At 38.6% G+C, this 18,211-nt stretch overlaps 1 protein-coding gene across 1 annotated transcript in view; it reads left to right on the top strand.

Annotated features, from left to right (window-relative positions):
• The window catches only part of LOC308707683 (pleckstrin homology domain-containing family G member 3-like), a 63,248-nt gene that overhangs the window by 4,783 nt on the left and 40,254 nt on the right, over window positions 1-18,211 (top strand). Inside the window, exon 2 of the mRNA XM_081394300.1 lies at window positions 6,712-6,772. Coding sequence (XP_081250426.1) covers window positions 6,724-6,772 — 49 coding nt within the window. The 5' untranslated portion in view covers window positions 6,712-6,723. The remainder of the gene's footprint in view (window positions 1-6,711; window positions 6,773-18,211) is intronic.

Genomic DNA, 18,211 nt, shown 5'->3' with positions numbered 1-18,211 from the left:
GCGCATCTGAAGCATCTCAGCCGCCTAAATGTTCTTATCGGGCCGATAACGATGACATTATAAATAAACATATCGGCTGAAACCGGAATGGCACCCGATGTATCGTGCATCCATAGATTATCTTAATTAACAATTAAAACCAAAATATTGTATGCATGCATGCTTTTCAGTACAAACAACCATTTCTGCCTGATTTGTAAATCCATTGAGTAATAGTGTGTATGTGTGTTTCCCTGTAACGTTCTCTGTAAGGGTGAGGCTATGAGCGAGGTCAGCCAAGATAAACAGCTGCAATAATAAAACTGTGTCTCCAGTAAGTTCCCCTACATGCCAATTAACCGTGTTGATGTTTTCGTGACTCCCGTCGTTCCCTCAGCCGGTCTGTAGTGATCCAGGCGTCCCGAGGGATTGGTCCCGCAGACGGTGTGGGGTCGCGGGGTCAGCGTCGGGAGAGAGGAGAGTATTTTTAGGGAGTGCATGCCTTTCGGAAGTGTTTTAATTGAGGAAGTAATTGTCGCCTTGTGTTTTGGTAGTGTGTGAGAAAGCGGAGGGAACTCGATGGGGAGGCTTTTCTGTACGGCTGACTGGCTTTTATTTATGGCCCAAGAATAAATACACAGTGATAATGAAAGAGCGTACGGCCTGTTTTGGGTCTGGAAACTGTCACTAGATTGTGTCTCGTAGGTTTATGAGAATGCATGGTTTCTAAAGCTGATCTAAAGGTTTCACAAAACTATGCAATGCAAAGTTTCACTTTTTTTTCTTGCAGATTTTGTTGCTTATTATGACATCTTGCTATCTTTGTTTTCCCTAATATTCCTCTGGGGAAATAACACACAGTAAAGCCCTATTCGGGCGGGACTAGTTTAACATGGAGAGGAGGGGTAAAGTAATAATTACCAGAGCTTCTCTGTGGTTTTAGTCCCGTCTGAATGTGCATCTCAGTGATCATGACGGACAATGTCAGTAAAGATTACGGCGACTTTTACCTTCAGTAAAAAGGTCTGAAAAAATGACCTCAGGTGATGCTAATCCCGTGCGAATAGACCCGCTGTAAATATTTCGTCATTTCCTGTTTAAAAGTAGTTTTCCGAGTATGGAGACGCTTGAAAAAGCATCAGTTGCGTTCTAGACGCTGGGACGAGTCTGTGGCAAAACTCAAGTGTTTCACACACACCATCAGATCAGAGAGAAGATCGACAGCACTTGTTAGAGGCACGAAACATCTTTTAGCGTTAGTGCCTATTACCAACACAATGCAATCTGAAGTTCATTAATACATCGTTCGACTGGACAGTTTTATATATATATATAAATATAGGTTATATGTGTTTGCGCACGTGATTTCAGGAAGCAGCGTAACACACACATGACGACAGGAGTGATGGCGGTGTGTAAATCGAGTTACTCTCACACTTCTGCTAGTTTACTGAGATCTCTTATCCCGTGCGGATTAGCCATTAATATTACAGACGTCCTGTGGTGAAATTACATCACTCCATCTACCCTTGTAAAGTTAATCCTGTGCGAATAGGGCTTTAGCGTGTAGATATGAATTGTTTGATGACTTTTGAATGCAAATCTGAGTACAGGCGTTAGCTGTGTTCCATCCATCCGCATTTAACTTGGACTATCGCATAAAACATTTGTGAATAAAGCCGTGTATGTGTTCAAGAGAACTAAATAATCACTTCCTGGGAAATTGGCACAAAATATATGCAATAAAACTGTAAGTTTCTGCAATCGGGCTGTTTTTCCCTCCATCATAAACGAGTGTGTCTCAGAGCGTCAGACGAAACACAGTAAACGCTGTCATGTTCTCTAGCGTTCGGATGCTGGTGTTCGGGAACACACTCGTGTGTGTGTGAGACGCATCTGGAGGGAATTAAACCAAATCATTCTGATCACACTCTTTGGCTTAGAAGTTTCAGACACAACAAACCAACATTTGAGATGCTGCGACGCCATTGGTCCGCTGGTTACTCCAGTTATCCAATCACAGCCTCTGCTGAGGCAAAGTCACCTGAGGTTCGAGAGATTTATTCAGTAAATTCAATTCAATTCACATTTATTTGTATAGCGCTTTTCACAATGCACATCATTTCAAAGCAGCTTTATAGAAAATGCACATTACAATTAGAGTCCACATTACAATTAGAGTGATCTGTTAAATATCTAAGCTATGTAATTCAGAAATGTACATATACAAAATCATAGTTAGCTAAAAATGGATTAATTTAATCAATAATTAAAGGCAGAAACCATGAGCTCATTGAAGTAATGAACACTTGCGTTTCCATTGTAGTTTATGTGCATGTCTTCTTATCAGATAAAAAAATCATATATTTTTTAATTTATGCGCATATTGATGTTTCTATACAGTGCTTTTTTTTAATGCAAATCCCAAAATGTGCATGTAATAGGTGAATGGAAACATGCTGTTGAGATCTCTTCTCTCAACTCAGACATTGTGGATCTTTTTCTCCGGAGAAACTGCAAAAGTCTCATCAAAAGCTATTCATTTCTTTTAATGTTATATTCTTGAGTATGTTTATCTCAATATTTTCCCCCCTCTCATCAGAGATTTAATTTAATTCTCCTCAATTCCCCAGGAATGCAGCGAAACCCTTCATTTTCAACCGTTAGCGTCTGGTTTTCTCGTGCGTCTTCTCTCAAGGTCACGTGATAAATGCAGCTCCATCTCAGTCTTCTCACAGGATCTTTTGCAATGCATTGCAAAATACTCTTTGGGTGTTGCATTGTTATTTTGCAACAAATTACAGCCTAGAGTTGATTTTTTTTTATATTTATATTCTCTTGGTCAGTGTAGTCTACGCTCAGTATGCTGTGTGCAAAAGTGTACACCCCCCGTTGCTCTGAACGGATTTGATAAATCATTATTTTTGAGGAAAAGAAATGGATGTAACTGTTAATGTCCATGTTATACGGATGCATCTGTCTTCAGTTAGAGGACAAATCCCAGACCTGTGTGTGAGGGTCAGATTTCTGAGAGCACGTTTTATCAGCTGTGGGAACAAAAGCTTTCCAGATGGACTTTGCCTCGCTTCCTGAACCAAATGGACATTTACATGTCAGCACACTTCATCTGTTTGAAATGCAAAATAGAGGAGAGCCGGCCTGCATTCATTCCCTGAATGTTGGGATCGGTGAAACAGACACACACACACACACACACACACAGACACACACAGGCTGAGGCTACGTCTACATTAATACGGATACATTTGAAAACGGCGTTTTCGTTTAAAGGGTTAGTTCACCCAAAAATTTTAACTCTGTCAGTAATTACTCTCCCTCATGTTGTTCCAACTTCCAACCCCGTCAGACCTTCGTTCATCTTCAACACAAATTAAGATATTTTTGATGAAATCTGAGAGCTGTCTCACTCCTCCATAATTGAAACTTGCCGGCCCAGAAAAGTTAGTAAAGACATCGTTAAAATAGTCCAAGTGACTACAGCGGCTCAACCTTAAGTTTATCAAGCGACGAGAATACTTTTTGCGCAAAAACAAACAAAAATAACGACTTTATTCAACTCTTCATTTTCTTCAGTGTTTCTCTGAGTGAGTTCACGTAGTGTAACAGCGCAGCGCTTCTGGGTTGTACGTCAGAACGGAGGCTCACTATTGGCCAGCATCACACACATGACCAGCCTCGGCCAATAGTGAGCCTCCGTTCTGACGCACAACCCAGAAGCGCTGCGCTGTTACACTACGTGAACTCACTCAGAGAAACACTGAAGAAAATGAAGAGTTGAATAAAAAAGTATTCTCGTCGCGAATAATACTTAAAGGTATTTAGCAGTGATATTGTCAGGCTTTTGTATTTACAGTGAAGTAAGCTAACTGCCTGCACAAAATATGATAGCATTATAAAATAACAATGTAATATGTAACGATAAAGTTTGCGGTGGCTTCATAAATTAACTAAAAACATTTAAAAAAAACAAAGCACACCTTATGCAAATCTTTGTTCTTCATTTTCTAGATCTAGAGTTTAGGAACCTTGCTGGCTAATTAATTAAGAGAAAGTACACCGCCATCTTACTCCGAAAACACGACTTCCCACCTCGTATAAGTACGAACTTCCCAGGAGGACTCGAACGCACCGTTAGACCCGACTCTGAAGTAGGAGCTAAATTAGTTTCTAGAACTAAAATCATTCCTAGTTCCTCCGGTGCGAACACGCCAAAATCCGTGAACTTCTGCCAATAGTTCAGGAACTGGGAAAAGGTTCCTCCGGTGCGAAAGCCCCTTGTGAGATGCTCTCCTGCAGAAAGTCCCGGTGGGATAATGGTCTGGTCTGTGATCTCGGCTTCGTCTCACAGCTGTCAGTTCAGACGCAGCGATTACACGAGGAACACTGTGGATGTTAATCCTGGAAGACTTCGCCGGCTCTGATCTCTTGTTAAAGACAGAGACTCGTGGGACTCAGCCAGCAAAGGCTCTCCACGCCGTTACAATCGAATTAGTTCAAGATTAGTGAAGCTATTTGAGATCTCAACCCTGTTTTTGACATGTAAAACGAGGATGTCGTGTAGAATATGGCAATTTTTCCTCTAATTTTGTTGTTTTTCTTCAAATTCCTTTTTTTTCCCATAATTTTTTCCCCAAATTCTGTTCCCTTAATACTTTTTTTGGACTACTTTTTGATTATTACTATTTCTGAAATCATGAAAATCATATAATTAAACAAAAATGAATGAAAGTTTTATTTTATCGTTTTTTCCCCCCAAATTCCGTATTTTTTTTTTTTTATGGTTAAATTAAATGCAGTAATCAAAAGCATGTGTAATTAATTGAAATCAGTAAAATTATACAATTCAACAACAAATTATTAAAGTTTTAAAATTAAAATTTTAGGACCCCATGAAATCCGTTTTTATTTTCCTCCAAATTCCGTTTTTCTTTTTAATTTTTCTGGATTGTTTTTTCCCCGCCTATTTTTAATGGTTAAATCAAATTTAATAATCAAAAAGCATATCTAAATAATTAATCATGAAACTTATACAATTCAGCAATTTATTAAGTTTATGGGCACCATGAAATCCATTTTAATTTTTTTCCTCAAATTCCGTTTTTTATTTTTCCCAAAAATTACATTTTTCTTCATTTGAAATTTTTCTGGATTCCGTTTTAATGGTTAAAATTAATCTAATAATCAAAAAGCATGTCTAATTAATGGAAATCAGGAAACATGCAATTCAACAAAAAAATATTAAAAGCTTAACAAAAATGACATGTTTTGGGTTTTAAGAAATCAAATTCAAATTCTTTTTTTTTTTTTTTTTTTTCAAATTTCTATTTTTCTGGATTCCGTTTTAATGGTTCAGTTGTCTAATCAATTGAATTAATTAATTTGAAATCACAGGGCCCTATACATGTAAGACCCGAGTGTGTGTGTTTTCTCTGAAAGTTTCCTTGCAAACACGAGTTATTGCTTTGACTTTGTTCCCTGTTGGATTCAGGGAAGTTTTTTAAGGTAAACAAGTGGTCAAGTTGAAGTTTCGGTTGGGTTTCAGTGATAAAGTCCGCTGACGTTCGTCCGGGTCTCCTGTACGACACACACGATCCAGCAGAATACACTGATTCACTCTGTCTGATGGAATGGCAGGAATTTCCATTTGCGGCACTGATAAAGACTCAGGAGTTTTTCCACTCGGAGAGCAAATCCGGGGGCAGGAATGCAGGCGTCTCGCGCACACACACACACACACACATACACACACTCATCGCAACGCACATCAGAGCAGAAAACAGCCATAACACAATATTTGTCTAAGGCACAGCGGCAATTTAAAGATCTTATCAAACAACTTTAATATTTGTTCTGGTGTATTCCGTTGATCTTGATCTTGTTCAGGTTTGTATTTTGTTCAAGTGCGAACATACACTGAATATATACACTGCCGTTCAAAAGTTTAATGTTTTTGAAAGAAGTCTCTTCTGACCAACGCTGCATTTATTTGATTGATTAAAAATTCAAAAATAAAACAGTAATATTGTGGAATATTATGACAGCTTTCTATTTCAGATAAAAGCTTTTCTTTTGATCTTTCTATTCATCAAAGAATCATGAAATAATGTATAAATAACCGTTTTCAACACTGATAATAATCATAAATGTTTCTTGATCATCAAATCCTCATATTAGAGTGATTTCTGAAGGATCATGTGACACTGAAGACTGGAGTAATGATGCTGAACATTCAGCTTTGATCACAGGAATAAATTACACTTTACTATATATTCACATAGACAACAGATGATTTACATTGGAATAATATTTCACAATATTACTGTTGTTGTTGTTTTTTTTTTATCAAATAAATGCAGCCTTGGTGAGCAGAAGAGACTATTTTAAAAACATTAACAATCTTACCGATCTAAAACGTTTGACTGGTAGAGTACATTTCGATACAGATGCATATAAAGCGAATTAGAAATAAAGCTGACTTGACACATTTGTACTTGTAACTTAATTTGCCTACAAATCTTCATTTAATCATTTCAACTGAAAACTTTCCATCAAAAGATCAGGAGAAGTGCACATTTATGAGTAGTCATGTGGTTACAGTACATGCAACTCCTCAGAGTCTGTCAGGATAGTAAAGTTTGTGTTTGTTCAGGTGATTTCATGATGTGTGTGTGTGTGTGTGTGTGTGTGTGTGTGTGTATGTGTGTGTTTCAGTGTGCGAGGGACATGAGAGAAGAGTCCAGCAGCTCTCAAGACAACAGCCTGATGGGAGAAGGTAAGAGCATGGAAATCTGTATTTTACTAACCAGAAACCAGTTTGACTCTAGTTTCACTCCACTTTAATGGAGACATTAAAGTTGATAAGATTTTTTTTTTTAAATAATTTTTTATTTTGTTTTTTCCAGCATGGACATATTAAATCGATCAATAGTAACGCATTTATAATGTTACAAAAGTTTCTGTTTCAAATAAATGATGTTCTTTTAGAACTTTATATTCATCAAAGAATCCTGAAAAATTACTGTTTCCAACACTGATAATAATCATAAATGTTTCTTGATCATCAAATCATCATATTAGAGTGATTTCTGAAGGATCATGTGACACTGAAGACTGGAGTAATGATGCTGAACATTCAGCTTTGATCACAGGAATAAATTACACTTATATATTCACATAGACAACAGATGATTTACATTATAATAATATTTCACAATTTTACTGTGTTTTTGTTCAAATAAACGCAGCCTTGGTGAATTTTGTTTTGGTCTAGTCTGATAATATAGTTCATAAATCACATTTTAAATGTATATTGATACATAGATTTTAGGAAGATTTGAATATTTTAGTGGTTGTTGTTTGACAAACAATGAATCACACTTGCAGATTGGCTCACACACTGGCTCTTTTAATTTACTTGGAAAAGCCCAATTTTTACTCTGATTTAAATCAGCGAGTGGTAATTTTTAAAGTCTACATGAAAGTGAAGTCGCGCTGGTCTTTTCTGCTCTAGTGTGCCGTATATCCGAGAGAAACGCTTCTGGAGCAAGAACAGATGTGGGCGAGGCTTGATTGTGTCTGTGGGGAATTGATTGTATGGTTGTGGTTTTCTATTGGCTGATCTCATGTGAGTGACAGGTTGCCCCGCCCACATCATCAGAGATGAAGTCATTCTGATTCAAGATTACCAGGGAAAATGATGTGCAGCGATAAATCATTAGAGTAAACACTGCAATATTCATGTTCAATTTTGGTTTCATGGTGACTTTAATTCAAGAGTGGGTGTGTGTGTGTGTGTGTGCGCGTGTGTGTGTGTGTGTGTGTGTGTGTGTGTGTGCGCAGTGAGCTCACGGTTGGCTGCCGATTCTCCTCCGCTCTGCCAAAGCAAGTGCAGGAATGTGTGTGAAGCAGGTCCTGTTAATGTGATTCGACGGCTCTGGTGTGGAAATGTTGAGTAATGCAGAAACTTGATTTTGGTTCACAAAGCTGCAAAAGAGACTTCACACACACACACACACACACACACACCGGGCTGGTGCCACACCTCCTCATCTGAACACGGATGAGCCGCTCGTCTCCTGCTCTTCATGCAAAAACTCCCTAAACTAATGGTGTCCTCCTGCAGTGCATCATGGGAACCCTTCATGGCCTATTTGGGAAGTTTCAGAGTGTGTGTGTGTGTGTGTGTGTGTGTGTGTGTGTTTTGGCACATGGATACGTGGGAATTGAACGTTGATGTGACGGACAGCTGGAGAAGTGTGTGTCATTAGTCGAGTTTGCTCGTTTTGACCGGAAGCATTTCATGTGTCCTGGTAAGTTGAACACCATACATGAATAGACATTAGATGACACCTGTCAATCAATCGAAGTCAAGAGACTTTTATATATGCGTGTGTGTATATGCGTGTGTGTATATATTCGTGTGTGTGTGTGTATATGTATGTGTGTGTGTGTATAAACATATGAATGTGTATGCGTGTGTGTGTGTATATTTATGTATTTACGCATGTATATGTGTGTGAGAGAGAGAGAGTGTGTGTGTGTGTGTGTGTGTGTGTGTGTGTGTGTGTGTGTGTGTGTGTGTAGGTGTGTGTGTGTGTGTGTGTGTGTGTGTGAGTGATAATGGCTCAGTGTTTCAGACCTGTGTGTGCGTGTGCGTGTGCGTGTGTGTGATAATGACTCAGTGTTTCAGACCTGTGTGTGTGTGTGTGTGATGATGGCTCTGTTTCAGACCTGTGTGTGTGTGTGTGTGTGTGTGTGTGTGTGTGTGTGTGTGTGTGTGTGTGTGTGTGTGTGTGTGTGAGATGATGGCTCAGTGTTTCAGACCTGTGTGTGTGTGTGTGTGTGTGTGTGTGTGTGTGTGTGTGTGTGTGTGTGTGTGTGTGAGATGATGGCTCAGTGTTTCAGACCTGTGTGTGTGTGTGTGTGTGTGTGTGTGTGTGTGTGTGTGTGTGTGTGCGTGCGTGTGTGTGATGATGATGGCTCAGTGTTTCAGACCTGTGTGTGTGTGTGTGTGTGTGTGTGTGTGTGTGTGTGTGTGTGTGTGTGTGTGAGATGATGGCTCAGTGTTTCAGACCTGTGTGTGTGTGTGTGTATGTGTGTGATGATGATGGCTCAGTGTTTCAGACCTGTGTGTGTGTGTGTGTGTGTGTATGTGTGTGATGATGATGGCTCAGTGTTTCAGACCTGTGTGTGTGTGTGTGTGTGTGTGTGTGTGTATGTGTGTGATGATGATGGCTCAGTGTTTCAGACCTGTGTGTGTAATGTATGTACGATTATACATACGATTATATTTTACTACTTTTATTACCTTTGCTCTGGTTTGTCTGGGTTTTGTTTTTCATTTATGCTTCACTGACGGCATTTGCTGCGCATTTTGGTGGGTGTGTTTGAGGAACCATTCCAGAGTAAATCTTATCCAAATGAAAATGACCCATGAGGAATTTGTGTGTGTGTGTGTGTGTGTGCTGAAGGGGTTTTCATGCAGACAGGCACTGAGAGAAACTAGAAAATAACTACATTTCTGTAGAAAGCTCATGCAGAAGTCACCATGGTGTGTGTGTGTGTGTGTTGCAATTCACCCGCAGAAAAGCGTCCTCCGTGTGTGAATGCAGCCACCCGATGGCAAACTCAGGGAATTTACTGTGTTTTTATTTAGTTGCAAATTTTCGCCCCTGTATAAAACACTCATTATTTCCTCCTCAAACGCTTTTTATTGCTCTCCACAATAGTGTCGCTTTTTCAAAGCTTGTCCAGAATGATTCATCCTCGACTTTCTGTTCTTGGGGTTTCGTGTCCTTTGTGGGAATTCTGCCGTTAGAGTAATTGATAATGTGTGTCCTGGGGAAGAGAGGCTCTCCTGGTCGTGCGCATTAGTGTAATGAGGCGTTCGCAGTCGTCATGGAGATTTGTTGCTCCTGTTCTCGGATAATTGGGAAAATCTGTGCCTTCGCCTCAGGAGAACTGGGATTAGGCCTCTAAAGTAACGGGAAATGTCTACACGCATCCCACTGCTCTCAGGCACACACACGCACACACATGCACACACACAGAGACGCACTCACACACACACTCACACAAACAAACAGTGACAGACACACACAAACACTCTCACACAGAGACACACTCTCACTTACACACACACACACACACTTCAACACTCAGAGAAAGTCTCTCTCTCTCTCTCTCTCTCTCTCCCCCACCACCCCCCACCAACACACACACACACACACACACACACAATGACTTCCCATTGACTTCTATTGTTATTAAATTAAGCTTATTTTAATTACAATAGACGAACACAAACCTCGACCCTCACTTGAACCCTCGGACATTTCTAGTGGTAAATCAACACTGTGTTTATACGGGCGAGTTGAGTTTAGTTTAGTTTAGTTTAGCTAGTAGGATTCTGTTTGGATTTTCTGTTATCTCATAATCATTTGGATTTATATAATATAAATGTTAAATATCCCATTACTAGGCCCACTTCCCACTAATAACTGCAGCTTTTGCCTCAATAAACTCCTAATTACTGTTTGTGAACAGTTAGTAAGCTCGTAGTTTTGGGATTGGGTGATTAAGGGATGCAGAATACAGTCACACAGAATAAAGCATTAATATGTGCTTTATAAACACACGATATCCTCGTAACATGCGTAGTGTATTGACTTGATTTTCCAGATTTAGATTAGTCTGGGAGCATTTGTCATGAACTATATCAGAATTCGGTCACACTTTAGTTTAGGGTCCCACTAATATGAAGGTAGTTGTTGAGTTATTGGGTGGATTAAGTAAATATGACGGTGTGCTTTTTTTTCCCAGAATCAGGCATTAGCATGTGCTTTATGAACCGCTGATATCCCAGTAATCCCAGTGCTGTTCCTCGAGTTCGTCCCGCACACACACATCAAGCTCAGTGTTAAACTCCTCTCCGCGTCGAGTCCTGCACACACACACATCAGGCTGTGTGTTAAACTCCTCTCCGCGTCGAGTCCCGCACACACACACATCAGGCTGTGTGTTAAACTCCTCTCCGCGTCGAGTCCCGCTCACACACACATCAGGCTGTGTGTTAAACTCCTCTCCGCGTCGAGTCCCGCTCACACACACATCAGGCTGTGTGTTAAACTCCTCTCCGCGTCGAGTCCCGCACACACACACATCAGGCTGTGTGTTAAACTCCTCTCCGCGTCGAGTCCCGCTCACAGATGGCCGGAGCTTCAGGAGAATTGGGCTTTTTGAAAGGGACTCGGCGGAGGCACTTAGAGGACGCTTGTGTGATTATTCCGGGTTAATCGGCTTTATGGCCTCCGACTGTTACTTCGAAAAGTAATGCATTACAATAGTGCGTTACTTTTTTTTTTTGTCTTTGCACTTTTAAAATGTTCGCTGCTCCTTGCTTTCCCTTAAAATATATACAATACTGTGCAAAAGTCTTAGGCATGTTAATACCCCCCCCCCCCCCCCCAATGGTTTTAAGTCAGTTATTTCTATCTTTTGCTGTTGTGTGTCAGTAGGAAATATCAGTTTACATTTCTGAGCATTAATTTCGCCATTAATTGTAATAATCCAGTGAGATTTGTGTATGCACAAGGAGTCTGACAACAGCCGGTCTGATCTGATCTCACCATCATCGAGTCCGTCTGTGATTACATGAAGAAACAGAAGAAACTGAGACGGACTAAATCCAGAAGAACTGCGGGAACGTCTCCGAGACGCTTGAAGAAACCTTCCTGCAAAGCTTCCTGAAGAACTATGTGCGAGTGTACCTGGACAAAAGCCGTTTTAAACGCAAAGGGTCGTTACACCATATATTGATTTTAATAAGTTAATAGAAGTTAATTCTTAAATAAATTCAATTTGTGATTTTATTTTTGAAAGCATTCTCACTTTACAGCATTTTAACACAGTGCCAGTGCTTCTCACAGTAGCTTTGCAGGAAGGTTTCTTCAAGCATAGTCATAGTCATGTTTGCTCATGGTTTAACTGAACCATCGAAGCTCAGAAGCAAGTGCATTGGTCAATAAAGTGAGATTAAATGCATAATTTTTTTTATTTAACATTTAGTTATTGGAGGTTTGCATAGTGTTCTGATTCTGTATTTCACAGATTTTATTCATTTTTCATTCATTCACACTCACTCACTCACTCACTCACTCACTCACACACACACACACACACACACACACACACACACACACACACACACACACATATACACACACACACACACACACACACACATACACTCACATTATACATACACACTCACTAACACACACACACACACACATACACACACACACACACACACACACAATGCCTCTGCACTTCGATTTGTCTCAACATGAGGACAGGAGAGCTGTCAGTCAATAAATGGTAAAAACAGATTTAATTATTTTTTTTATTTTATAAAAAGGTACATTTTAAAAGCAATGCGTTACTTTAATAGTTACTTGAAAAAATAATCTGATTACGTATCTCAAGTTACTTATAATGAGTGACACACAACACTGAATATGATGGTGAGCTTTTAAAGAAACCCATGTGAGGTGTAGTGGAGACTCTCCATCCTCTCCGGCTCCAGAAGTGGCTCAACAGGGACTATTTCTGGGTGAACTTTCACCTGAACTGAGTTTGAATGTGAAAAATCAAGTTTCAACAGTGTTTTTAAAGTTGTTAATCATCATGCGAAATGCTTGAGTCTCCCTGTCTGTCATCAAAAATAGTTTCCGTAATAGTGTCTTTCATGAGAGTGTGTTTGCTGTGGTTATCGGTGGATCTGGCGCTGGAGGAACCCTGTAATCGCTGTGATTATACAGGAGAAACGCACAGGTTCGTCTGGAGTGAAGGGCTTCTCAGTATCGTGAGACTGTCGCGGTGGGATGGTGTGATAGTGGAGGTGGTGTGTTAATGGTGTGTTAGAGACAGACGTTGGTTCAGCTGTGTGTGTGTGTCTCTGAACATGTGTTGGTCAAACTGAAGAGCTTTACGAGCGCTGTCACTGCTCACGCTCACTTCTGCCGGCCACAGACGTCTGACAGTGATCTTAGGTGTATTATTCGGGCATTTGTTAATTTATTGTAATTTTTTAAGCCTATTTGTTAATACTTTATTTATTTTATTTATTTATTCAATATCTATCTATCTATCTATCTGTCTATCTATCATCTATCTATCATCTATCTATCATCTATCTATCATCTATCTATCATCTATCTATCTATCTAGTGTTTTTCTTAGATTTTTATTGCAATTTTATTTGTTTATTTATTTTAGTTAATTTATTTAGTTTGTTTTCTTTTATATATTTTTCCATTTTATATATCTTTTTGCTTTTTTATTTTATAAATTTGATTGTTTTAGTTTATTTTGTTTGTTTTCTTATATATTTTATTTCTTTATTTTATATATTTGTTTGCTTTAGTTTATTTTATAAATCTGTTTGCTTTAGTTTATTTTATAAATTTTGTTTGTTTTAGTTTATTTTGTATGTTTGTTTTAGTTTTTGGTTTGTTTGTTTGTTCTTTGCTAGGGTTTATTTAGGGTTAGTTTATTTTATATGTTTGTATGTTTTAGTTTATTTTCTATATTTATTTGCTTTAGTTTTTAATTTGTTTGTTTGCTTTAGTTTATTCTATATATTTGTTTGATTTTTTTTATAACTTTTAACATTCCTTTATTTTTATTTTATTTATTAATTAATCTGTATCGTGACAAACTAAAGGTTTTAAATTGTACGTCAATATATGACATGGTAATGATTACCAAATTTAGATACTAGTTTATACATGGTATTAAAAGATTATCATTGTAGTAACATGTTTAAAACAACAACAGCGTCAGAGTCACGGTACTTTTTAGTCCTTTTATGGGTTGTTGTTTGAGTCTATTTCCTCATTAGTGTTTTAATCTCGTCACAGTGTGTTAGACGAGTCTCTGCGAGTGCTGATGTCGGTGTGTGACTCGGGCGGACGGGTGTGTGTAATTATTCTCCTCTCCCCGTTTCATTTCGAGTCGTTACTAAATACTCCAGTCTCCGGACGACACACACTGCTTCTGCGTCCTGCGGTGTGTGTTTCTGGCCGCCGGTGTTTCCCGAAGGCATCAGTCCAGACTCTCACCGACTCCTGCCCACACACACACGCAGATTTAAAGGTGCACTAAGTAACTTTTTTACCCTAACCGAACAGCTTCGGAGTCATTGGAATAGTTATATGACTTGTTTGGGGTTGAATGGTGGTGGTCGCGCATCCCCCGAGCGCCTGTGAGCGGAAAGAAGCGATTGGCATCCCACAACTTGCACTTTATTCCGCAGTCGAACTCGTGTAACTGTCTGTCACCCGTTCTACCATCCACATCTTCACTTGATAAACAAAAGTAGGATAAGAATGAGCATCAAACTGAAATAACCCGCATACGGGTGATCGAGGTGCACATACAACACAGACTGCCGACGACAGTTCAACAGGGCGCGCGCAGCTCTTAAAGGGGCCACACCTTATTTCCACTGTTCAATAGGACAGCTTCCATCCTATTGAACGGGCACCGGTATAGAGGGCGGAAGGGATCGGGCCGTGAGTGCAGAGACGGCTCTGCGCGAGTGCTATTTACGACAGTAATGTTAAATACAAGTATTCCACAGCGACTCTAGGGGTCGCTGTTTGACAAAAACGGAAAGCTGCATAGATTGCCTTTAATGCGTTTGCACAGTCGGCACAGACACAGCGAAATTCATTCACACATGCACTACTAATGTTGCGTTATGAATTGTGACCCTGGACCACAAAACCAGTCACATGGGTCATTTTTTTGAAATTGAGATTTATACATCATATGAAAGCTGAATGCATAAGCTTTCCATTGATGTGTGGTTTGTAAGGATAGGACAATATTTGGTTGAGATACAACTATTGTAAATCTGGAATCTGATGGTGCAAAAAAATCGAAACATTGAGAAAATCTCCTTTAAAGTTGTTCATTTATGATCACGATTGTGCTGCATTCACTCACAGAAATACATGTTTTATATATTTACGGTAGGAAATGTACAAAATATCTTCATGGAACATGATCTTCACTTAATATTAGTGATGCACCGAAATGAAAATTCTGGGCCGAAACCGAAACCGAAAATTTAGGATGCACTTGGCCGAAAACCGAAATTGAAGCCGAAAATGGCTTCTTTTAAAAAACTTATACATTTTATATATATATTTAAATTGCTTGAAATTAATGGATCTTAAATGAAAAATCACAATATAATAATCAAACTTTTATTAACAGTTACATAACAAAACATACAATATTTTAACAATAAATATAAATAATAATACCAAATAATATTATCCTTCAAGTTTTATGTTCCATTAAATAAAATAGTTTTTTAAAAGTTGAGCAAAAAAAAAATCCACAATTTTGGAGATTTTTGCAGAACAAATGTTACATATTGCAACTTTGGTGTCCTCACGTATAGGGCTGTCACTTTTGTGAAAAAAATCCTGTTCGATTTTTGAGACATAAGTGTTCATTGAATCGTTAGTATATTGCCTATATTTGGCGTTGATGCGTTTTCAACATAGGCAAATCCACGGACAACTAAACAGGCATTAGGACGAACGTAAAGACAGTGCTTGAGACGCACACAAGTCAGCAATGTGGACTGCCATAACATCAATGAAAAACATTACTGAAGGCTACATTTATTATGCGCTATATTATACATAAATAGGCTATTTTGTGAGTGTGTGTGTGTGTGTGTGTGTGTGTGTGTGTGTGTGTGTGTGTGTGTGTCAGAACCTATTTTTTTACAGTCTATGGTCAGAACCTGCAGTTGCTGTGTGACGTGCGTTCGCTGCGGGCGTATCGTGACGAGCTGGACGCGCTCCGAGAGAAGGCCGTTCCCTATTTTCGTTTTCGAAACTTGTGTTGGTTGGTCCGATCGCTTGTGCAATAAGTGACAGCCCTCTGACATGCTTAATCTTTGATAGGCAGACGCGTGATAACAGCTCGACCGTGAGTGAAACCTAAGCGCTTGCGCACGGATGGGAGGGGCGGGTGGCATTCACTTTCGGTTTACGTTTTCTGCAGTTTTTTTTATTTCGGCCCGAAACCGATAATGGCATTTTCGGCCGAAAATTTCGGCGACCGAAATTTCGGTGCACCCCTACTTAATATCCTAAGGATTTTTTGGCATAAAAGAAAAATCTATCATTTTGAGCCATACAATGTATTGTTGGATATTGCCACAGATAAACCCGTGCGACTCGAGACTGGTGACGTGATCCAGAGTCACATTTATGATCTAATTAATTTTGCGCATCTAGAACAGTTTGGTTAATTTGTCTATGCATCAGTTTACCTATAGCAAAGATGATCTCATAGCAGATGTAGGATCATGTGATTTCCACGATGCATAAAAACGGAATTTACTGTATATTTTCACGGAATTTGTCAAATTTGATTAATAAATAAAAAGCAGCTCCGTTTCATTTCATTTCATCATCGTCATATCATAAACACAGAAATTCAAAGGTCTTCACGCCAACCCGTCAAAATAAAAGTTTGGTTTAACTTGAAGGAATTATGACAGAAATATATTATGCCTCAATGTAATAATAATAGAAAAACTAATAATAATAATAAATTATTAACATTTAATTTTTTTATGGAATAGCTAATCAGAATTTTTCTTCCATGTTTTCATTTTAGCAGTAAAGCTCGGTTGTGCAGCACTTTAACAAAAACCGTTGCTTAATTTCATGTGATTAAAAGATAAATGAATGTTTTATGCCTTCATTTGATTGCCAGAAAAAATAAAATGCATAACACAGAAAAAAATAATAATAATTAAAATAATAAAAAAATATATTTTATTAATTAAATTAATTATACATGCTTTTTGATTATTAAAATGTAATTAAACCATTAAAATCGAATCTAGAAAACTTAACACAAAAAACACAGAATTTGATTTTTATTTGATTTAATTTTTTTTACGGAATTTGAGAAGAAAATAAAACGTTTGTAATTTTGTATGAATGTAATTTTTGTTTAACTTCTAATAAATTCTTTTATATTAACTATTAGACATGCTTTTTGATTACAAAAAATCTATGCTAACCATTAAAATGGAGTTTAAAAATTGATAGTGAGCCGTGGCGTCGTGTGCGTCTGTGGAACGAGGTTTTGCATGCGAGCCTCAGAGAGACGCCGCTCCGCCTCGCTGATCTCCATCTGAACATCCCTCTTAAATGTCAATGAGAAAAGCACTGAAGCATTTCAAACACTCGTGGAAAAACTGTGTTCATTCGTCCGGACTCGACAGAGAAGACTTTCTGGTGTGTCGGGAGCTTCAGAAAGTATGAAGTCAGAGTTAAAAATTAATTGCGTTTAGATGCAAGAGTCATTAATTGTAAAGAAACGTGCATTTTGCAACTAAAAATCACCAAAACTCCGGCTGAGACTTCAAGCCAGAACAGTGAAGTTAATGAGAAGTCAAGGAGGGCGTGTTTCATACTCCGACATGTGTTAATCATATCCGATCGGATCTCGTTCTTGTTCCCTGAGGTGTGCAACTCCATTACTAATATCAGGAAACTTGGAAAGGAAAACATCCCTGCGTTTTGCTCGCTTCAGGTGAGGAATATTTACTCGCTTTTCTCATTTTACACACACGTCTACATTATGCATGCAGTCATTTTTCCCACCGGTGTCTTTGAATGAAGGGAGAAAAGGCTTGACAGTAAAAGCTGTGTGTGTTGTGTTCATGGCCAGACATTTGCATCAGTGAAACTGTAGAGTATCGGATCTGGAGTCTCTGGATCTGCTTTGACTGTTGGACGCTGGGAAATTTGCATCTGGTGTTTTACGGTTTGACGGATGTCTGTGTGATTGTGACTGGCTGGAAGCGAATCATTAATCATTAATATATAAGATTCTGTCACTCACAGCGCCTGAACTGTACGGTTGTGTGAAGTCTGTCTGAAGATTATGATGTTGGGTAATATCGCTATATCATTGAAAAGGCTCTTCTGCTCACCATGGCTGTGTTCATTTGATCAAAAATACAGTAAAAATTTTGAAATATTTTCTGTTCTCTATGTGAATATATAGTAAAGTGTAATTTGAGATCAAATCAGAATTTTCAGTCTTCAGTGTCACATGATCCTTCAGAAATCACTCTAATATGATTTGATGATATTAAACTTGT

The sequence above is a fragment of the Scardinius erythrophthalmus genome, assembly GCF_964197995.2.
Source record: "Scardinius erythrophthalmus genome assembly, chromosome: 19".
Taxonomy (NCBI): domain Eukaryota; kingdom Metazoa; phylum Chordata; class Actinopteri; order Cypriniformes; family Leuciscidae; genus Scardinius; species Scardinius erythrophthalmus.
This window is presented reverse-complemented; position numbering and strand designations above follow the sequence as displayed.